The sequence below is a fragment of the Ammospiza nelsoni genome, chromosome 8, assembly GCF_027579445.1.
Source record: "Ammospiza nelsoni isolate bAmmNel1 chromosome 8, bAmmNel1.pri, whole genome shotgun sequence".
Lineage (NCBI taxonomy): Eukaryota > Metazoa > Chordata > Aves > Passeriformes > Passerellidae > Ammospiza > Ammospiza nelsoni.
Genome location: NC_080640.1, coordinates 26604465 through 26628424, shown reverse-complemented (window position 1 = coordinate 26628424; position 23960 = coordinate 26604465). Strand labels below are relative to the sequence as shown.

The 23960-nt window shown below is 44.5% G+C and overlaps 1 protein-coding gene across 1 annotated transcript; it reads left to right on the top strand.

Annotated features, from left to right (window-relative positions):
- Positions 1-6259: 6259 nt before the first annotated feature.
- Positions 6260-22281, top strand: SNCG (synuclein gamma). Its single transcript, XM_059477263.1, has 5 exons — positions 6260-6555; positions 11475-11516; positions 12379-12506; positions 20782-20850; positions 21926-22281. The coding sequence occupies exons 1-5, from the start codon at positions 6435-6437 to the stop codon at positions 21953-21955; spliced, it is 390 nt and encodes a 129-aa protein (XP_059333246.1). The 5' UTR covers positions 6260-6434; the 3' UTR covers positions 21956-22281.
- Positions 22282-23960: the final 1679 nt, after the last annotated feature.

Below are 23960 nucleotides of genomic sequence, written 5' to 3'. Positions count from 1 at the left end.
AGTGCCCTTCCTGACCTGTGGTAGACACTGCTGCCTGAGAGCAGTGACAGCAATGCATGGGGCCAGGCAGGGAGAGATTTTGCTAATTCTAAGGGAAAACCTGTCCTTGCTGTAGCAGTCACTTCTCCAGGAAGATGAAATCACAAGGTCTGGACTGAAGACTGAAAAAACTTAGCAACTTCCCTCTGTTCCTTCCTGCTGCTTTTATTTCCAAATTGTGTGCATCCTGCTGTAACACATGTCAATGTGTGAATATTTCATGTGCCATGTTTCACATAGAAATGTGCTTTTCTCACAAGTAACTGGATGTGACCTAAGCATTATATTTGTTTACATATTAAGACCATTATCAGGAAGGAACTGAAGCAAACATGAGACAAAACAAGCAACAGGGTTATAGCCTGACCTGCAGTGAGATCCTGACTTGCAGAGAAGTGACTTGGTGCTGCAGGAGTTGAAGTCATCCTTCATGGTTGTGATCCCTCCCAAGTGATGGGACAGTGGTTCTCTGCCATCCTCCTGGCTCAGAACATCTGCTACCCCTCCAGGTGCAAGGACCTGTTCTCTGTATCTTTGTAATGGCGCTGCCCTGTGTGTGCAGCAGGCACAGATTTGAAGGTTAATAATTTAGCACAATGGTTTTTTGGTAGTGGTTATGAAAGATGGTAAATATGGAGCAAGGGATGAAGTCCCTTTCCTTGTGATAGGCATAGCACAGGATGCTGCCATGAACGTATGAAAGGCATTCATTTTTCAAAGGAACTTCCTTATTGAACAGTAGTTGAGATTTTTGTGTAACAGCTGTTATAGTTTGTGGTACCTGAATAACACATTCAGGTTATACTGTTGGTTCAAAACATCAGATTTGCTGGCAGAATGAGCTCTAAGTTTTCTTTTATATCTGTGGAGGAACGGGTATGAGGAGTGTACCTACTCAGGAACGAGATACACGTTTTGTGGGCTTTGTTTGTTTGTTTTTGTTTTTGTGAGCTGTTGCCTCAGCATGGAACCAGGGAAAACAGACATATATTTGCTGTAACAACCTGCTCCTTGCTTTTAGGTGAGTGTCTTCTAGGAGGTACTTTCTAGATGAGAAAGACATCTGTGCACCAACATCAGTAGATATTTAGTCACTCTTCAGTTGCCTCGTTTGGTGTTGGTGTACCTTACTGAGCTGGGTAGCACTGATCTGATGAAAACATGGGTGAGTTAAATCAATTTAAAAGATTGTTTGGAACATTATTTGGAAGGTGGTATTGTGAAGTGTTATAGTGAAGTGTTACTCCAAAAGTGTCCTCAAAACCCATTCAGTACGGGCTGTTATACTAATAGTGGTGTGGGGATCTTTGGAGATGTCCTGGTGGTTCTCACAAGCTTTTAGTGGTTCTAAGAACAGCTAGCCAAAAGATGCTGTTCCTCCACTCCTCATCCTTAGTCACCAGTGACTTTTTTCCCCCTGTGCTCTTATTCATGGAAATGCTTGTTCTCCAAGTATTTCTAGGAAGCAGTTCCTCAAACTGTTCAAACTTCTTCAGACTTCAAGCTAGCCTTTAAATAGTTGATATTGCCAGTTACACTGGATCGATCACTTATGCCCTGGGATCTTTCCAGCAAGTGTCAGGAGTGCTCTTGCCTTGTCTGGTAATTCTAACCACTTCCATTAAACACAGCTCTTAACCCCCCTGATATTGCCCTCCCTAAGAATTCAGTGTCCTGTTTGCAATTCCACAACCAAGTCATCAGATACCAGCACCATCTCCTGGGAAATCTGCTTAAGGTACAAAATCTCATCTTGGCCCCTTTCCTTTTGTTTAGGGTCAGAGCCCTGCAGCTGCAGATGGGTGGGAGGTGGGCAAGCTTGGAGTAAACAGTGCCAAACAATGTGTTTGATCAATGGCCTGTCTGATAAATGGCTTGGCTGTACTTGGGAAGAAAACACTCTGGCTGTTCCAGTCAGCGTGTCTCTGGAGGAACAGCCCTTAGAAATTCAGTTTTCACTAAATAGAATCTGATAAATTTGTTTGTTTATTTTCTGTCTTTCCAGATTCACTGCCTACTCTGTAAAGCTCTTAATTATAGACTTAAATTATAAATCTGTGTATTTAAAAGGAAAAAAAATAAAAGAAACACCCTTGAAAAAATGTTTAAAAAGCCAAAAAAGATGGAAAGCAGGCATTGCTTTAGATTCTTATATCCCAGTTCCCAATCTCTGAAGCAGACTGGATAACTGAAAAGATTTTATGTCTGGGAAGACAGTTTTGTTGATAGCTGCACAGCAAGGGGATAACTTCTCATTAGGCACTGGGATTTAGATCTGGAAAATGCTGTCTCATCCCTTGCCTGCTGCTGATGCGTGCTCATGCGTGTGCGGCTGCTCTGGAGGAAGAGAGCACAGGGAGAAGAGTGTCAGGAGGGGACTGCAGGGCTAGAGAGCAATTCCTTTTGCTGGTGTGTCCATCAGAGGGAGAAGATGAATTCTTGCTGCCTGTATTTTTATGGTTTGCTCAAAAGCTCTCAGTGGTATTTGACAGCAGAGATCAGTCACGGAAGATCGCTGTAGTGGCAGCACTCTGTGCGCTGCATGTGGCTCATCCCTGTGTGTGTTCCTGGAAAATGGCTTGGCCCTGGCTTATTCATTCCCTGGCTAAGGAAATTAGCTCATTACCTATGCAAATATACATGCAGGGATTCAAGTCCTAAACTGTTTGCCATAGGATGTCAGACAACTGCTTGTTTTTGTTAGGGCATGGAAATGACAGATCTGTGTCAGTTCTCCTTTCTGCATTTTGAAGTTTTCATAAATGGAGACAGAGAGGAAGGGTTTCTGTTTATATATAGCAAGGTTAGATCCTGTTAATGTTAATATTATTGTCCATAAAATAACTTCCTCAACAAAGGATATTTACCAGCCACAAAAGCAGTCTGTCTTTCCTTTCCTCACCTGTCTTTCAAACAACGTCATATACAATTTAAGTACTTTAATAGAATATGACCAAATGACATTTCTTTCATCCAGCAAAATTACTTTGTCAGCTGTTAGCCTCCACCATAAGTTCATTGTTAAAGGACAAGCTTAAGCCTTTGTGGATGGAGTAGCTTCCAACTGGGAAAATTCAAGAAGGAAGAGAGCCAAATTAAGTAAAATCCTGTTTAATCTGTTGCAGGCACAAAAAAAAAAAAAAAAAAAAAAGACAGTAGAGGACAGGGAATGTTGATTTCTGCTTTGCATTCTTTACTTTGCCTTGGATCAGTGCTTCGGGAGTAGGTAGACTTAAGGTAGAATTCCTTGCCCAAGTTCCAGAATTGCTGGCAGATGTTGCACAGACCTGCTTCCTTCCAGGTGTCAGCCACCAACACCCAGGGACAGGTGGAGACACATGAGAGGTGGGAAACTGCTCCTTTCAGGGGAAGTTTCAAGAAACTGCTGTTATCCAGCAAGAGGCTCAATAACCAAGTCTGAGCAGTCAGAATTCAAACTTTAAATGAACAGCAAGTGGGTGGTTTGTCCTTGCCCAAGTCAAAACAAGGCTTTCTTTTGGTATTATGCAGATCAGCCAAATGTTTTTGAGTTACAGATTTGTTTACACTGATGTAGATTAACTGGCTTCTCCTAGTGTTGCAAGGCAGAAAACAGAGAAAAAGAGGTTGTGCCAGGTGAGACAGGAACTTGGGGTCTCTGAATTGCCTGCTGGAGGCCTTTCTCTGCTGATATCTTACTGATATAAAGATATTTCTGCCTTACCAGGCAGAAAGTTAAGTCCCTAGCAAAATGTTAAAGCCAAGGTAGCTTGTGTTAACTCTTGTTGTTAGTTTTGTCTGAGGTAGGATTGGCAACAAACTGGGACTGGATCCTCTGCTTTTAGTGGAAGGATCCTGCAGTCACCTGGAGGTGGCACACATTGAGGAGCCAATGTGGATGCTTGCCCTGTATATGTTGCCTACGATGTTGTCTTGAGTTCAGAGTTTTCCTAAAAGGGTTTCGAGGTAAAACAATGCCTGTGCAAACTGCCTGCTGCTTGGGAGGGATCCAACAGCATTGAAATATGTCTTGTGAGCCCTTACCAAGGTCATTGGGACAGGAGAAGGCAGGAAAGGAGTATCCCACTTTAGTATTGGCTAATTCAGTCTGGTGGTGATTCATGTTTCACATCCCAGGATGGCTTGATATTTCATGTATTTATTACCTTTTATAGCAATGCAAAATACATAAAATTGAATTGTACAAATCACAATGACAGAACAATGGCTGAACGAAATCAAGATACCCTTCCCACTCAGCCTTATCAGCCTTGGTGTTCTCCTGAAAATACCAGCAAAACTCATAACCCTGGGAATGTCTGTGCTCTGCTTAATGGTCATTGAAAGTATGGTGAAAAAGTAAATAGGCCCTGGAGCAATTCCCAAAGATGGTCAATTCATTTTTTTAAACAAATACAGTTAAAACAAGACTCTTGCCTGTGCCTGGTGAAATCAATGGCAGTTTTGTGAGTGGCTCCAGGAGCAGCAAGGTTAAACCACTGTTGTATGGCACAGTAAGGTGCAGATATCTTCAATCTGAGAGCACCTTGGGAGCAGGAAGGAGCACCAGCCATAGCAACAACCACCTAGGGGGAATTTTGACAGATGGTAAGAAAAATCTTTTCCACTTCTTGCTGCAGCATTCTGGAACTATGTGAGCTCCTATAATAATTGGTATGCTGTCCTGGCCTTCCTGTGATTCCTGCACTTTTTTAAATTAACAATTGATAAATTCATTAGTCTGACAGAGATTTGGCTCCTTTATATTCAGATGGAAATTTTTTCTTCATTTATAAGTAAGGAGACTTATTTGTGAGAAAAGGATTAAGAACTGTATATGTTCTTAATCCTTTTCGATCAACAGCTTTTCAATAATTTCAGTATGAGGGAAGAAAAACACTTCCAAAAACTGAAGAATTATTCTTAGTTCCAGAGTAAGAACTGTTTGTGTACATGTCTGCATGTACCTACAGATACAACATTTTTTGTTCAGACTTTTTTCTGTGTAGTCATTGCCCATCTGACACTTCCAGGCTGATAAATTGTGGCAGCAGTGGCTTGCAGACCATTGCACTTCATGATGTTGTAGTGGGTTATCTTTCCAAAATGCAATTCAGCCTCTGAATTTCATATTCTGTTTGCCTGGTGCAGAAAAACAGCCAAAGCAGGTCATGCTTTTGGCTCAAAGGCTGATGCAATGTGGCTTCCATAGTTTCACATCTGGCACTATTAAAATAAATAAATAAAAAATCACCTTGCTGCACCAGCATTTGCTTTCACAACTAGCACTGAACTTCATTTTGTTGTTGAGGAAATAACAGATTTAGGCCACTTAGGATCTACTTCAGAAAGCACTTTAACTTGAGTTTAACTGCAAGTATATTAGAATATCCAACTGTGATTAATGATCATGTTTTGGTATTTTTTCCTAGCCAGGCCTTGAGGCTGGATGGATGCTCTGCAAGATTTCCCCAGCCAGGTCTGTGCTGGCTGTTCTGACCCTGCTGTGCTCTGCAGCACCGGCTCTGACGTGAGGGATGGTGTTTGGTGTGAGATGTTGTCTCACTCTGCGGCGGCAGAGCAGGGCTCTGTCTACAGCAACTCAGAGAAACAAATTGGAAACAGGATTTCCCCCAACAGGCGTCTGATTTTTCAGAAATGAACTGTTGTAATGGGATATGCAGCTGAGCAAACCCCACAATTTATACAGCATGACTTCACACTTGACAAAACATAGCAGGTGGGACCTCAAGCTCGCTTCACCTGAGCACCAGGCCGTAGCTGGTTCCCTTTTTCTCAGGATTTACTAGAAATAATGTTCTTGTTACCATGTTGTGCAGGCTGGGTTCTGGTAACTGCCAGACCAAGAAACCTTGACCCTGTTTGTTTGCTGTCAGCGTTCCGTGCTCTCCACCCTCTGGGGCCCAGGAGAGCTCCTGGTGTTTGGCTCTTGCTGCAGCCTCGGGGAGATGCCCTTTCAGGAACTCAGCTCTTCTGCTAAAGTCTCCCTCTTCACTGAGACCATCCTTCACTGAGAGCATTGCAGCACATTTTAAAAGCTCTCTCTGTCTGGAAATTCTCCAGACAGCTCCTTACCTACCGCTGTCATCGTCCTCCTCTCCCCCTCCCTTGTTAAAGCTCCCAAGCAGATCCGTATCATTAATATTTCAGTATCAGCTGTGCGCGGGCATTGGCTACACTGCAGCACACTTCATCAATAAGAGCCAGCGAGGCTGTGAGCTCTGCCACACTGCCTTCATCCAGCACAGGAGGAAGAGCAAAGGCAGAGCCTGCCAGAGAAGCTGAGATCTGCCGAGGGTAAGGCTGCATCTCGCAGTCCCAGCCTTGAGGTGCTTTTTGCTGCTTTTGCTCCCTCATTCAGATCATCCCAGATAATACCCTAACAAGCAACAAGAATGGATGTCTTTAAGAAAGGTTTCTCCATTGCTAAAGAAGGTGTGGTGGCTGCTGCAGAAAAGACCAAGCAGGGAGTGACAGAGGCTGCAGAGAAGACCAAAGAAGGGGTAATGTATGTAGGTAAGAGAGAACTAGTTTTGATCTACTTTTGAGCATGAAAAGCTGCATAGATTGTCTCTGAGAAAGTCTGGGAAAATGATATTGTGGCTGAAGCTCGGGAGTGACTAGCAGGATAGTCTGGATAAGATCCTGAGCTCAGCAAAATTGCTGTATAAACCTGGGGTACAACAGCCTCCCCATGCCTCAGTTTCCCCAACTGTAAGTTACACATAGAAACCATGACTCCAGGGAAGACAGAATGATGTTAAGGAGCAGGTGCCCAGGTGAAAGGTTTGTTTGACTGTTCAGTGATTGTTTGCAGGGTGAGTCAGGCACTCTCCAGGCAAACAAGCAGTGCCAGTCTCTGCCTCACCTCCACGCTGGGAGGGACTCACTGAGGAGGTCCCTGAGAGGAGCCAACAGTGTTAGTATGAGGGGGTTGCAGGATGCATCTGTTTCCCCACAAACAAATGGGTTTGTCCTGAATCCTTCTCCTGTTCACTGACCTCTTTCGTTGCCCATGCACACATTAATCTTGCTTTACAAGAAAACGCCCAAATTCCTTTTGCCCAAAGAATAGGATCTGGAAAACAGTGTGCCTGATGTCCTGCCTAGAGACCTCTTTCACAGTTAATGGGCTGAAACCTCCCCTTTCAAGGTCACCCTTGGAACCCACTATCTCCACTTATCTAGCACATGCAATTATATGGCTGGATGGTCAGATACTCCATATAATACAAACTAAAGAGTCTTAGGTTCCCAAGACTGATTATCTCACTGCTGATTACTGCATTTCACACAGCTCTTTATTTTTGCTGGATGTGGGAGTGTTTCTTTTTGTAGGAAAGTTTACATGCAGGCTCTTCCTGCCATCCTACTGCAACATCCACAGCTGTACTTAGCTACTATATTTAAAACTGCTCTATTGCCAATAGCTACAGATATATATTTGTATGTTACAAATTAAATACAAAATTTGTATGTAGCAGGTCTGATCATGTTTTTATCTTGAATTCTTAAATACTTAATTATTGACATGCTGGAAATGAATGGATGTAACAGTTCACACTTCAATTTGAAGCTGACCCACAAGAAAAAAAGGTAAGCAGCATTCCAGTAAACAACAAAACTAACTACAGCAAGTGAAACACCAGTCTAAGAAATATCACATGTGGGTGTCACATTGTGGCACCTGCTTCCAGATCTGAGCTGTGCTGGGGTTATTCAGAGTTTTAATACATAATTTCTCACATCTCTTTTCAGTCACGTTGTACAGCTCCATACTGTGACCTGGTTTTTGTTGTTGAGCCAAGAGGTCTCTTTAGGAGATTGTAATCTTTTCAATAAAGTTTTCTATGAGCCTAAAACTAAAATCCTTGAAACCTTAATCTCTGAATGAGGATCAAATAAAGATCAAGGTGAGGATTAAGTGCTTTCTCCTTTTATTGGTTTGGTTTGTTGGTATACTGCTGGTTCCTGCCCTGTCACGCACCAGTCAGAGCTTTGCCTTGGTCTGATTCAGTTCCTGCTAGGAAGCTCAGCCCTTTAGGGAAAATTCAGTCTTTCACAGGCAGGAAAAATAAAGACCAGATGCTAATTAGGTCAGAAAATGGGGGTTTTGTTTTAATAGCCAGAGAAGGTGGAGGTGTGGTATATTGGTTAAAACTGGAGTGATTAGTCTATTGTTCACGCTGCCTTTTGTCACTCTGTGCCACATGAACAGTAAATCAGAGACCTGAACTGTTCCTTCCTTGCTTCTTCCCTTGCAGAGCCCTATCCCAGCAGCTTCATCTAGAGCATTAGGTGATGACACTTGAATTTTTGGATGCTAGGAGAGAATAATACTGTATTGAACCTCAAGGGTCTTTTGAGAACTTCAGGAAAGAGAACAAAATCCCCAGGGCCTAGGATGGATGAAGTGGATCCCTGACTTTTACTCAGGTTTGTGTTAACTCATTGCTGATTCTCTGAGGAGGATTCCAAATGTCTGGGCACAACCACCATGTCTGGTGAGTCACTTACTGCTGCCCAGGAGAAGAAAATAATGCTCACTCAGAGGCATCTGTCTGGAGTGAACAGCGCCACTGGGACACTGTGGCCACCTCGTCCCCCCTCTGATCCATCCAGGTTCAGCTCCCACAGCCCATACCAGGCTGATGCCTCCCTTCTGTGCTAAGCCTGCAATGTGGTGCCCCTGCCCTTGCTGAACCCATGGGGTAGAGAAAAGAGTGCAGGAAAGGAGAGGGAGGAATCCTGTATCATGGGTTGCCTTTGTGCTTGGTGAAATCACCGTCTGCTCTCCAAATTCCAACAGCCTCTGAGTGTGCCAAGGTGTCAGGAGATCCCTGCATGGTTAGTGTGGACCCAGCAGATGGTTCAGTGGGCTCTGGTTTTTAATTTGGTTTGAATAGGGGTGTAAGTGATGCTGAAGTTAATTAATGAATTTAATGCAAAGTTGCACCAGAGTATTGAGTCATTAGCACTGTTTCATGCTATAGGTCAGGAAGCCTCAGCAAAAAATGCATTTGTAATTTTCCAGAAGGGTTTTCAACTGTGTGTTGCAGAAAGCCTCAACACACCAAGCTATGTTTAAACTGAGTGATTCCTGCAGGATTTAATGCACATCAAAATATCTCTCTCTGCTCTAGACCTTCTCCCAGGGCATAGCACCCCACCACCTCGGTCACACCCTGGCGGTCCCAAAGCACTTGCAGATGACTCACAGCACTCAGAAGAGGCAGGATGCATGAACTTTAAATTCTGGGTACATAAGCTGCAGGCAAGGACTAATGAGTGAAATGAGATTGAGCATCAGGTGATTGCTTTCTGATTCAACAGATGCGGGCTGCTGGCAGGAGCGCTCGGAAGGTCGGTCGGGTTTCATGCGGTGCATAATGGATGGGAGCCTGAGTCATCGGGCGTGGCTGGGCCGGGAGGGTGAGGCGAGCTCTCCCCAGGCTGCGGCAGTGACTCTTCCCAATGACATTGCTTCTGTCATGAAATGGATTCAGATGTTTTCCTTCTAGCTGCATCCCTCCATCTGGTCTGCAAATATAGCACCTGCTTACTTCTCCTCCCCATAAAAGAATTGAGCCCAGATAGTCACCTTAAAAGTCTGGCAAAAAACATACAAAACTGCAGCTCTTGTCTCACTAAGTGTGTTTACTGCAAAACTGCAAAGGCATGAAAGGCTGGTACAGCAAATCATGTGCTGTGCTTACCTATCAGCTGTTTGACCAAAAACCAGCAAAGGGCTAAGCTTGAGGATCTGAGTCTGGTATGAGACAGCCGTGTATGTCAAATCAATGTTGTGGCAGTCTTTCCTTGGAATGCTGCTGGGAGGGAAAATGAAGCAGGATGGTGTCTGAATTGAACCTTGTGTTTGGCCCATTCAGGGGCTCACATTCATGCCTTCAGACTTGCACCTGCTGTGCTCAGTGCTGTGCTTCTGCACATGTTTGTGTATTGTGGGCACCATCATTAAATCCAGTTCACAGCAGTGCACGTGTCATGTGCATCACTAGGAACTCAGCTTACAGCAGTAACAAATTAAAGGTACAAAGATTTCATTTCTTGACTTTTAAGACCATTTGGGAGGGTGGAATGAAATGTTGAGGGCATATTGTAATAGAACAGTTTTGTTCTGCCCCAGGCAGGCGTTGCAACCACCAAAATAAATCAACAATTGAGAATTACATTCAATAATGTATAACATGTATCAGGCAAAACAGCACTGAGCTGGGCTGTTGTTATCAGGGCACTGTACCTGTTCTGCTTCTCAGGCTGTTAATGAGAATGAGCTGTGGTTTGTAACTGGTTTCTCCCACCCCACCCGTGGATGCTCCATTATCATGGAGTCAAAAATCTGCCTGGTTGTTGTCCATTTTTATCATTTTGATAGTTGGCCGTAGAAATCCTTCTGTTCTATCAGTATGGGAAACCTGAAGAGAAGCTGTGTATAGGTGCAATGATTTGCAATATACAGTAAAGTGGGACCAGTGGAATATTTTGGCTTGTGTTTATTTAACTTCCAGGAGAGATAAATTTGATTCCTTATTTTTTTAATGTGTAAAGCACCTAATTACCATGGGGGCTACCCATGTGCCATATGATTTAACTTATCTGCAGCAATATCAAGTACAAAGGATATATAGCTTGTCACTTCAAGCATGGAGGAAAATCACAGAGATTAATTATTCCTCAGGGCTATTTGTGTTGCAAACTGAATGCCTTCACATCCTGTTAGCTTTTCTGCATTGAGAACAGTGAGATAAATTACAATGTAAGCACACATATGGTGTATTTTCATAATTTGAGATAAAACCATCTGTTTTCTGTGCATTGCTGGGAGCAGGCACTTGCAGCCTAGGCTGAGGCACCAAACAGGGAATCCAGTAAGTAGGTATGTAGGAGGTAGGTGGTGGTTCTGTAAATTCAGTTTCAGGTTTCTCCAGGGTCTTTATTAGTGGTATAGAATGAGACTTTAAATGACCAGTGCAGCCAAGTATCCTGCTGAAAGGCAGGGGAGAGTCATGGATGTGACTTCTTGTCCTGCAAGAGTGAGGTAGGTGAGATGTTGCCAGGCGATTTTATTTACAGTCATTTTTACAAGTAACTTAAAGTTGATTTACCACTACTCAACTGCTCACTTTGGAAATACTGAAGGAACAATTTTTTATAATCAAGATTTTTCAGGTCTAAGCATCTCCAGAGAATTTGCTGTTGAAGCTCTCCAACTCTCAACACAAAGATACTCGTTGGCTTTACTGGGGAGGGAAGCTGGTCTCTTTTCTGACTCCACAAATGGTTTGTGTCTGAGCAGGAGGTACCAGCAGGACCTTGGCTCCTCACTGCACTTCCTGAGAGCAGGAAACCATCTGTGTCCAGAAGTCAGGGTGTAATTTCCAGGCAGCACTGATGGATTGTGTTTCCTTTCACAGGCACCAAGACCAAGGAGGGTGTAGTGCAAAGTGTGACCTCAGGTAAGAGCACAGCCCAAGAGGGATGTGGAAACCTGTGGTGGTTGTTGGACCTCTTGGGAAGGCTGTCACCCCTGCCAAGTGGGAGGTCTCTGTGGGACACCACTGATCTGCCTGACCTTCCCACTGATGAGTAGAGGCTGCTTGCCAGGAGTGATGGTTCAGGGTCTGGCATTTGCAGTGGACACAGGTCAGAGAAAATATTTAATCAGTAGAGTAGGTCAGAAAAAAAAATCTAACACAGGTTCCTTGGCAGACTGGGATGATTCACAGCTATTTAGACATTTCACAATGTCAGGTGCACAGCCCAGCACGCTGAGAGGATTTACTTGCACCAAAACTGTGGTCTTTGGGAGGGTCCTGTCTGGCAGTTGCAGAGTTAGGGACCTAAAGGTCCCTTCTAGGGTAACCCCAACTCCAAGGAGGAGCAGCTATGTGGACTGTCCTGAAGGAAGATGAATGGATCCTTTGCCTGGAGAATTTCATAACTATTGCTGTTTTCTGCCGAGGGGTATTAAATCAAACAGAAAGTAACCTGGAAGAGGTCATGCACAGTCTGCAATGCAAAATACCTTATTTACACTGTTGTCCCTTAGTATCTGGCAGTGAAATTTTCATTCTCTGGTTGCCCACAAAGACTGACAGGCTGCAGTGCTGCTCTCTAAGCAGCATTTTGTGCCAGACAAAAATCCTCACATACACAATCTAAATTCAGACGTGATCTCATCTAAAAAACCCAAACAAGGACTGCACCAGGGCTAATTTCTTCTTTTACTTCAATGCAATCATTTGTCATCCCAGGGAATTTGGCAGCCTTCTGGCAGTGTCTAGTTTGCTGACTTTTCTGCTTTTGTTGAAACTGCAGTTGCTGAGAAGACCAAAGAGCAGGCCAACGTGGTGGGAGAAGCTGTAGTAGCCAGTGTGAACACAGTGGCAAACAAGACTGTAGAAGGAGCAGAGACCATCGTGGCCACTACAGGAGTTGTAAAAAAGGTGTGTTTGTTTGTTCTATGATGGGCAGGACAGAAGAGCCTTTGGATTAATCTGCAGACATTTACAGTTGATGGTTTTATTTATTTCATGAAAGATTTTCAGCAATATCTGCTTTTGTATAATGCTTAATATTATCATATAATGCCTAATGTAGTCACAGAATCATTTCGTTTGAAAGAGACACCTTGAGATCATCCAGTCCAACCCCCTTAGGGCCAATGAGAGAGGACTGTCCCAATGGGTTTTGAATATCTCCATGGAAGTAGACTCCACAATATCCCTGGGCAACCTGTGCCAGTGTTTGACTACCCTCATAGGAAAAAGAGAATTGTTTTCTTCTGTTCAGACGGACCCATTAATCACTTGGTGCCTATTGTCTCTTGTCCCATCAGTGGGCGCTGCTGGCAACAGTCTGGCTCTCCATTTTCTTACGGATGTAGAAAAGCATTTTCCCCAGGGACTCGAGTAGGAATGTGTGTGGGCAGCAGTGAGCGTGTGGCCTGAGTCAGGGCTCAGGGATGTGCAGAGTGGGAAGGCACGGCAGCCTGCACTTGCCCTCGCCCCTGTGTGGTGCTGGCGGGATGCACAGGCTGGGCCTGGCCACAGCAGCTCTGGAGGCAGAAGAGGGCAGCAGCAAGCCAGGCACAGCCTGGTTCCTGCAGAAAGCCTGACCCTGCTGCTCTGCTTCCTGCTGGTTTGACAACAACCAAATGCTTATTGATAAAAGACCGTGTGACCCAAATTGTGTAGGGATTAAGCCAGGTTCAGACAAGGCATCTTCTGTCCTCCAGCCTAATTTGACGAACGGGGCTGCTTCAAGTGAGGGGATTAAAGGGAGTTTGAAGGAGCAGAACAGTTCCTCAGATGAAGGCAGTGTTGATCATTAGAGAGGATGCTTTGGTAACAAACAGCACCCATTTGAACAGCACGAGGCCAATATTTGGCAGCTCTTTGGTAAGCCCTTCTCTTTCCCCTCTTCAGAGAGTGTGACCAGTGCTGTTGATGGCCACATGAGCTTTATGAGTCATAGCAAACCCAAACCCAGAATCAAAGCGAAGCCAGGCTGGCCAAAATTGTTTTAATTGTTCAGATAGTCGGCTGATTAATTTCCTGACCTGCACATAAACACATTGTGATGTGAAACAAAACTTCTACACAGCATATAAATCCTGAGAGAATAGCCTAACAAAAGAGAACAGCAGCTTCAAGTGACGCAAAATGTCCTCCTGAAAGCATGTGAACAGGGCAGATACAGGAGCTCTGCTAAGCCCTTGGGATAAATTTAATCTCTATTCCCACTGGGAACAGCAGTTAGGCTGCAGGAGTGCAAACAGTGATTCCTAATTCCATGGGGCCAGAATTTCCCTTCCTACCTTTTGACTGACCGTGGGGTGGTTGACCCAGGAGAATGAGGAATTTGCTGATGGTAGGAACCCTTGCTGCAGATAGCAAGCTGTCTCCCCTCCAGCAAGGACTGAGCAGCAGCAGTCCTCCTTTCCTCCTAAATGAGAACCCCACCTCAAAGACTGACAGCTACAGTTTACAGCTAATTTCAGAGTTTAAACCAGTGCAGGTTTTTCAGAGAGCATCTGAACTGTCATTCTGATGTCTTCCATTGTTGTCCAATTGCTTAGACTTAAAATGGAGATTGATTAAGAACTAAAAAATTAGGATGTGTCACATGCCAAAGGGCAGACTGAATGGAGCCAGGAAACTGCTTTGGATACAGTGTCATGCCAAACAGCAGAGGTGCTGAGGCAGCAGACTGAAAACAGGAGGAGAAAAACAAGGAAAATCACAGGACAAAAAAATTCAGGAAAAACATTTGTTTCTGTGAAAGAGGGTTCATCTGTTCTGCTGGATTAGTTCAGTTTAGGAGTGCAAATCTTTTATTCATACTCACCATACTTTAGCATGTAGCTAGACACCTTTCAGATCCAGCTAGACACAGAAGATTGGACTCCACATGCACATCAAGGCCATCCCCACTGCTGATGGATAATTGCCATGGAGCCAAAGCTGCTCCAGAGGGAGGGCCCTGAAAGGAGTATAAGGAGTTGTGCTGGGCTCTCAGCACCGACTGTTTTTTCTCCAGAACTGCTCCTATTATGTTACACAATTTGCTAATGGAAATACATCCAGAGTCTGCCAATAGCAGCAGCAGGCACTGTAATGCATGAGGGAGACCCACTGGAGATACACTAAGAGTGATAATGTACAGCTTTTAAATGTTTAAACAGTGAATATCCACTGTTATAATCCTGCAGTCCTGGAATAATCACAAGCATTTCAGCGCCAGAAGTTTGAGAGAGCATCCAATCCTGAGATTTGTTTGTGCTCCATACTATCCTCCCTCTTTGTAATTGCACAGAGCACTTGCCAACATCTTATTTGGGTTTTCAACTATCTCCAGTATTGTTCCCTGCTATAGAAGGGCTGTTCCAAGTGCCAGGGGGACCTGTGAATGCCTGGCACTGAGCTTGGGGGAACTCAGGGCTGGGGACTCCAGTGGCCCAGAAGGCATGTCCCCTGGAGACATGCTGGCCATTGCCACTATTAATATCAATTACTGAGAGCTCGTTGACATTTAGTCTGTGCATTTGGCAGCTGGGATCAGTGGCAGGCACACATTAGGAAAGAGGGGGGTACTCTAAGGGTTTTGGGGTAAGTCTTGCTCAGGATAGCCGTGGGGTACAGGTGTATCAGATGGTGACTTTGGCCATGGGAAAGAATTCAGCCCTTTGTTGCATCACATCAGGCACTGAAATGTGGGCACCCTGGCAGGCTGCTGTTCCTCACTCTCCTTGGGGGGAGCACTCAGAAGGAAATGGGCCTGAAGTAACCCTACACCTATGGAGGGGTGCCAAGCAGATGAGAACAACCTTGAGTTGTGCTGGCACTGCCTGACAGGGCTTTGGCACTGACCTGGTCACTGCTGAGTACAAGAAAGAATTGACTCATTTGGGGGAGTTTTTAAGTATCAGCTAAAAAATCTGTAAATTAAGAGATTATAAACCCTCTGCAATTTTTCTGACACAAAAAGGAACGAAACCAGTCAGTAATGTGTTCTGTCTGTGGCTTTGCACCCATCCCCATCCCTGGGGTGGACATTAGGAGATTCCAGTGAGATAATCACCCACTAAATATCCCTGTCTTAGAGGAGGATTAATGCTTCGTCTGTATGACACAGCACAGAGCTTACTGCAATGCAGACACCACGTGGCTGGAACAAGCCCATGTACGTACACACACTCTCAGAATGTCCCTCAGGGCTTGGAACAATTTCCCCAGTAACTGATGCTTCCCTACACCTTCCATCCAAATCTTCCCTTTAGATCTATTTGTCCTGTCAGTTTTTATGATTTAGTTGTCGGTTCATGACTCTGTCACTTTGAATTGGGTCTGATCTGGTTTTTACTTCAGCCCATGAATTAAATGAGCATTTGTCAGTTATGTGCAACCGCTGGGCGCGTTCTCTGGATCTCAGTGTTTCTGTGCACCTGACCTGGCGCACGTGGCCGCACCCACGCCATGGCTCATCTCTTTCATAACAATGCACATCCTGAGTGGGAAAGGCTGCTCTTCATGGCCTTAATTCCCTTCACTTACACCCTGCAATGCCTCTGATGCAGAGGCAGTCTGTTGAACAGAAGGAATTAGCAGCAGAAACTGAGTGACCTTCCTGTCCCAGTTACATTGGGCTGGGCAAGTGCCACAAGGAGAGACAATCAAGGGCATCTGAGAAGGCACCAAGGGCAGAGCTGCTAAGCAGGAGGAGCAGGGAAATCAACAGCCAAACCACCCAACAATTAGGTAGAATAAATAGCTGAAACTTGTTCCCCTTTGTATTCAAGCTTCCCTGTAGTTAGTTGATGCAATGATGCATCCCAGTGGTATCCTTCCACATGTCGTGGAGCACAGGGGACTGCACAAGCAGCATGGATTGGGGCACTCAGCCTTATAGGCACTTTTTCTGTGCTCCCCTCTCAGTCTCATTAGTGCATTCAGGCAGACATTTTCCCATGCAAAATAGTTGAGTTAGTGGCACTGGTGAAGCCTTAAAGCCTACAAGACCATGGATATTCTCCATGGCTCAAGGCTGTACCCCTGCAATCCCATAGGACACACATTAAATCTGTATCATTTGTATAAGCAGTCCCAGGAGACTCTGAGAGAGTCTGGCTGTGAGCTGGATAAAAACAAAGCCAACACAAAAGACTACCTGGATTTGTAGGGTAAGACAGGAATCCTGCATGCCCCTCTGTCTGTTCTGTTGGTGGGTCTACTCGCTTTAATCAAAGGTTGACCCCTTAGTCAGAGCTGTTGGCATCACTCTGAGCCTTGAAACCTGTCCAGGACAGCTCGTCCACAGGACCTGCCAGGCTGCCTGAGGCTCTCCTAGGGAGTGGCTTGGGGATGCTGCCAGGCAGCATCGTGTTTGCTCCACCAGCCAAGGTCAGGAGCACCACAGGAGGCTGAGCCTCTCCACCTTATGCAACTGATGTCCCTTTGAGGGCCTTGAATTTGTAGCACATTAGGCTGCCAGTGAACCTCTGTGGCTTCTCAGCCTTAAAATAATAATAGTAATAATAATAATGATGATGATGAAATCTTGTTTGCCACTGAATTTGTTGAGATTTTAGGAGTATATTCCAGCATCCAATATCTGGACTGCTTTCTGTGTTCTATAAGGACAATAATCTTAGTAAGATTGTTTGTGTCTGAATATTTGGGGAGAGCAACAAAACTCCCACTGGCCTACAAGATAATATAGACAAAAATATATAAGTTCTACTTCATATCTGAACTCAGACAGTGGACAAATCAGTTGCTGAAGAGCTGAAAAGGGGAATTTCATAGAACATGTGAAAATGAGAAATCTGAGGAATTAAATTGTAATTAATTTCTTCCACTATTTCTGGGCTTTCAAAATCAGTTTTTAAAACAACCTATTAAAATATCTGAACCCAGAAGCCTATAGTAGTGTCTATTTAAGATCCCTTACTATTATACAGGAATATTTTTATAAATGGCAGGTTAATTTGTTGAGTTTTTAATTAGTGATAGCTGAACATGTACCTCTGTTTCATAATCTTAGCGAAATATTGTATTTTATATATGGAGATTTCCTGTGGTGTATATATTCCACATAAAATATATTTTTAAACACACAAAATATTTAAAAACTTATGTACTGTTCTTGGAAAGAATTCTGAGGTCTTGTGTTTCATTTAACTGTTATGTTCAAGTATTTCACTTTTCTTTCTTCATTAGCAAAAAAAGATTCAAGTGCCTACCCAAAACCAGAAGAAACTAGCCCATAGCAAACTAAATATTTAATTTTATTTCCTTTTAAAATATTTTTTTCTAAGAAAGTATGTAATTTCTGAGAGGAAATATTGGGCTCTCCCTTTAGGAGCAGGTGGAGCATTACTAATTGTTTCATGGTTTCAACATGCCTTTAGCTGAGAAAATGTTTCCCCTTTTGATGAGGAGATGAGCGCTGACAGGAATGACTAAACTCTTTCTGCCCCCCAAGGAAGTTGGGTTTTCACCCCTTGTTTCTTGCCCAGCATTGTTCTGTGAGTCAGTGTTATAGCTGGAGCTGGTGCCCAGGAATTTCTGGCTCTGTCCAAAGTGGAGACCCCTACCCAACATGGTCCTGCCCTGGATGTTGTCTTCCTGAGCAGTGCCTGAAATCCCCAGGCAGGTAACACCCAGCTGAAGAATGCAGCCCTTCCTCACCTCCTGCTCCCTGTTCCGGGCAGGGTGGAAGCGCGTGAGAAAAAGGCTGTGAAGCGCCATCCCTAACACAGCCTGACACCTCTTCATCCTGCTATTGTGCTGGCTCCTCCAACACAGCCTAGAAACACCCTCCAGAAACTCAGTTGCTTCCCTTTCTAAAAATAGATGGTTGATTTTTAGCCTTCTGGAGCAGTCTTGGCAGAGAGCACAATCTGAGGGATGTGAGAAGCAGCACAATAGCTGACCAGGGATTCTCCAGCCCACCCCGTGCTCTTGGATACAGCATCCCTAGGGTGGTCCTGAGAAAGGTGTCCCTCTCCCAGGACTCTTTCACATCTACCAGAGCCAGGCTCCCTTCCCACAGGAACAATAGGTGCCCATACCCTGTGGAAAGATGGAGTGCACTGCATTGGTCCTTGTGTTCCTGTGAGCTGTTCCCCAGTTTTCCCAATGCAGCTCAGCACTTTAGGCAGCTGCCTTTGATTGACCTTCACAATTTCACACAGCAGCTGGTAACTCCACCTGCAAAACACTATGAAATGCCTGCTCTTGCAGCTATTGACAATGGCTTCCATTGGAAGTTTCTTTCCTTTCCACCTAATAGTCAAAAATCTGTTTGTAAATCTTCAAAATACAATTTGAGGCTATTTACCTGCTTTGGCCTAATGTGCACTGTTGAGTTATAAGGTGTAGATATACAAAGTATAATGTAAATGCAAATGTAAAATGCTTTAAAGCTGCAGGCTGGATCCTGAGGCTGGATGAGCGTCCATAAATTCAGAGTAGAGAGCTGTTTGCTGGCAGCAGGAGAGCTGACTCATCTCAGAAACACTGTGACCAAGCGGCTCCATCAGAGCAGTGGCCTCTCCTGAGGAGCTGCAGGTCTCCCTGCAGGAGAAACTGGCTTCCACAATGTGCAGTTTGATGTCATTTGGTTCCCTGGGCTTGCTTAACACAGCTCAAGTTGGTAGCAGCAAGAATCATTTCAGCCAACACTGCAATGCAAGTTAAGAGCACGTTCCTTAGGAGAAGATGGTCACACTGTGCTTCTCATCTAGGGATACCAGCAGCCCATGGTGCTCTCCATAAACAGACTGATCAGCTCTGGTCTCAGCAGGGAGATGGAGGAATGCCTGCAGCTGTGACAGACATCAGTACAGGGCTACAGCTCATACTTTGGCTGTTTTCTGCCTCCAGTGCATTGATTTTACGGTAGCTTGCATGGAGAACAGGAAGCCCATAGGTAGGACAAGCAGTGCTTCTACCTCCTGGCTCCCCTTGCTGCCACACAGGGAAGTTCAATTTCCAGATTAAATTTTCACGGGCTGTACCTTGTATCCATGTAACTCCATCTGTTTTTCCTTTTTACTTCACATCGCCTTTTTTTCCCAAATTCAGTTCAAAAAGCAGCAGGCATGGCAGGGATGTTATCCTGCTGATGAGAACAGTTGTGACTGGACAGGAAAGTAAGGACATGTGTGAAAAGGAAAAGAGAGTACCCTAAACACATGGAGCATAAAGTTTTGTTTACAGTAGGTTTGGCAGGGACATTGATTTGCATTGCATCAGCAGCAGCACCAAGCAAAGTAATGGCCTTGTGTTTCCAAAATATTGAAATTCATAACTTTGCCTTCCATGCAAAATTGACTTTTCCTTTCCTTAATATATGTGTGTCTGGTTCCCTCTATGGTGGTCCTGAGGGAAGAGAGTCATTCAGGGAAGCTGCTGAGCATGTGTGCTCAAAGAAAACAGAGAAGCTTTGTAATTTTAGTTGAGTTCTCTGGTGAAGTCAAATAAAATTACAGAGGTCCTCCTATTTCTGCTTCACCTTACTCTCACACCGATTCCACCCAGGTGCATTTCTGCTTTCTGTCCATCCCCTGTGCGCATCCAATATGGTCAGGATTTTGTCTTCTCTTCCCATGTGGCCAAATTGTGTTTAACATAACTATCTGGTAATGCAACATTTTCTCTTCTTCTGTGAATAGGAAGGTAGCTGAAAGATGTAGGCAAGTAGAAGAGCCCAAAATACTTAAGTAAATGCTTGGACTCAAACAAAAAGAAAGGCTTATTCTTTGATAAGGATATTTTTTCTGAAGCATGACATTACCAGCACCACAGTACTGCTATATCTTCGATTCAATTTAGTCTGTGCAATGAGTGCTCAGGGTAAGATAATGTGGGGAAAGGCTGGGTATAGCCTTGCTATCCATAAATTTATTTGTTTCTCCCAAATTTCTTCACACTGATGGAGTCAAAACTTTGGTCTCAATGACAGAAAAAGAGCTGATTTTCTGTATGAAAAAGACCCTAAACCAGGCCATAAGAAATTGAGTTGGTTTTTTCATAGATATATGCTCAAACCATCTGCACAACAAAAATGAATTTCAAGCAGTATCTGCCATCTATTCAAGCTGCTAATTTGCCTGTGTGTGTAATGCTCACCCCCATGTCACTCAGCCTGTCTGAGGTGAGGGTGATGACTCTGCATGTGGCAGCAGGGACAAACATGTTGCTTGTGACTTGGCAGGAGGACCTGGCACCGCCGCAGCCGCCCGAGCAGCCCAGGCTGGAGGGAGAGGGGGCCCCAGCAGGAGAGGTGAGTGCTGCCACATCCCCGCTGCCCCGGGCCCTCTGTGCCACCCCCTGCCTCTGTCGGGCTACTGGCTTCCCCTGGCACAATGTCCCCCTTGCCACCTGGGGTTCTGGAGCTGCCATGCAAGGAGCCCATCACTGTTCCCACTTTGCTGAGTTGTTGGACAAAAACCTCTTCTCATTCTCGTCATTTCCTTATCTTGGGAATTTCCCATGAGTGACAGATGCACAGATTGCAAACTGCTGCCTGATTTCGGTTGATTTTGGGGTGTAAATGCACATATTAAAGTGAATGCTGTCCTGTGGTTCTGTCATCACATGGAATAGCTTTTTCCTGTTTGCAGCCATGTTTTAGAAGAAATTTAGATATCAAGTTAAGTTTTTCTACAGATTTTCTGTATTTAAATTAGTTCATTTGCTTTTTTAACTGTTCTACCTGCAACATCCTTTTGAAGCCCTGGGTCAAAAATTTGTCTCTGGGCCAATTTCAACTCTTGAACAAGGATGACTTTTTATCCAACATGGACAATAGGGGCAAATGCTTCTCATGTGGTATTTCCTTTACGATTTCAGTGTTAAGGCCTATGTCTGACCCTTCTACCAGTACTGCATGCACCCAAACCTCACAGTTTTCAGCCTTTCTGAATCTCAGGCTGTTTTCATGGTCCCCAAAGCTCCCAAAAGTCTCATCTTGCATCTCCCACCTTCCTCCAGCCATCACCCCCCACTGCCAGTCCCAGAAATGGGCCCCACAATCCCAATGGCTGCATGGCTGCAGCAGGGCTGGGTCAGGCAGGAGCACAAAGCAGGACACTCCTGCTAGTGGAGCCTGGCCCCACATTAACTGGACTTGAATTCACACCCTTGTTTTCCCCAGAGATCTGAGTTACACCAGGAGTGTGTCTGGTTTCCATAGGGAATGGATAATTCATTTATTTTCTGCATCACCTATGGTCTTCATTGCTTTTAGCTCTTTGTGGGGTTTTGTATGGTGACTGTCAGCATTGATTTTTCTCCCAAATTTATTTGTTTATGTTTTCCAAATATTTACCTATTTTCTTACTTTTCTTCTCTCACAGGGTGAAACTGGAGGTGATGCATCAAGTTAGGGAATTCTTGCTCAAAAGAGACCATTCCAAGAGCATACATGGAAGTATTAGCTGACACCACAACAGGAAAATCCCACTGCCCATAGACTAACTGCATTCAGCTCTGTAGTCTTGCACTTGCCTCATAGACCAGTCATACAATATATGTAAGCCAGACTCCTCACTTGTAAGTAACGTGCAGGTGTGTACTGGGCTGTGTGTCTTTCCCAGCCTCCCTCCTGGCCTCCCAGTTGCTTTGTATATTTTGGTTGGACTCACAAATCTGTGTCTTGCATCCATATGCACTGGCACTTGGGATCTCTAGGCATTATGGAATTTTTTTTTTAACTAATAAAAAGTGTTTGAACAAGTTTTTTGTCTTGTCGGTTTTGTTTGCACATTTTAGATGTGGATCCTTCTCGACTGATGCATTCTTCCTGTAAAAGTGCAGTATTAGAATACTCAAAGCTGTAAAGGCCTTAAATCATGTTGTAAGAGATGAAGAATCATGAAAAATTGTATTTCTGAAAACAGTACGGTAGGTAGGCTGGGTTTCTGTCTCTCAGGGCTGAAAAATATTTCACTTTTTAAATACTTGCCATGTTTAAGAGAGAATGTGGGGGTGATACAGGATGAAAGGAGGCTTTTTAAAGGAATCTGAGAGGGATGTTGAGCTCAGTTTATTCTGTTTGCAGCAGAAAGCTCTCCTGACATCAGGATTTAACAAGCTGCCAGAAGGTAATTAAAGAAATGTGATGGGCACCAGCTGACCTGGTCAGAACTGCACTGCAGCTGGCAGGGACAGGCAGGGTTGCTGTGAAATGTGTGAGTGTGAGGGCAGGTGCCAAAGGAGAATCTCCTGGTGCAGCACGAACACGGAGCTGGTGTTGGTTACAGCACAGATCAGCTGCTGAGACCCTCCACATTCACCAGGGGAGAGAGCAGGAAAACGTGGCTGTGAATAATGGGCTACATTTAAAGCACATCTGTAGGTATGGATATAAAAATGGGTTCTTTTATTTACCTGCAGGAAGAGCACCCACAAATCCAGGAGAAGCCAATGTAAACTGTTGAGATTTAAACTGCTTCAAAATCAGACCAATAATCTTCATTAAGCTGTTAAATAATGATGACTATGGAAGGTAGAAGAGACTTGCTGTGGCATGGAAGCATCTAGCAAGTGTGCTGGCAGCCTCTGTCAGGCATAACAGCATGTGTAAAGCATTGCCTTGCAGAGACCACAGGATTTCCATCCCAGTGGGTCTTTGATCTCAACACAGAAAGGGAACAAAAGAGCCCTAGCAGAGGTAACAAGGACCCTCAAAGGAAGATATATCTGATGTGTGCATACTCTTTTCAGATGTCCTGCAAGTATCTGCCAATTAAACAGTCACTAAAATTGAGGCCAAGGTAAGAGGACATAAAGAGTTACTCATACCCAGCAGCAGGAGGCTGGATTCTATTCTCAGTGCTCGCTAGAGAGACACAGAAAAACCTTTTGCTCAAAAGCTTTGCTTTATGGGGACACAAACAAAAGTGTTTCAAAAAAAGTGTTTTGCAAAAATTCGGAGGTGAATGCTTTCACTATGTAGGGCATGTGTGGGAGGCAGGAGCTGTAACTCAAAGGAACAGTAAGCTGCTCCCCAAATGCCCATCTCTCAATCAGGCTGTGCCCCTGGTTCCAAGGGCTTCAACCAGGACAGAATGGTAATTACTGAGCTAAGAATGCTTTGCCACATCTCTGCAACACTGAGCTATGTGGTTGCTTGGGAGAGCGGCATGCAGCTCTCTGTGTTTCCTTCCCTGTGCAAGGGAAAGGGTTTTCCCAGTATTTACATACCTGTATATGGAACTGTGGGACTGAAAACACTGCTTGACTACTGGCCAATGTTTGGGCACCAAAAGTGTCCAAATGTTTCCTACAGATCTACCTCTGCACTTGCCTGCCTCTCACATGGGAGAGCCCTGCTCTGGGCCCAGGCAGGTGCAGTCCCTGCACAGGTCTGGTCTAGTCCATGGCAGTCAG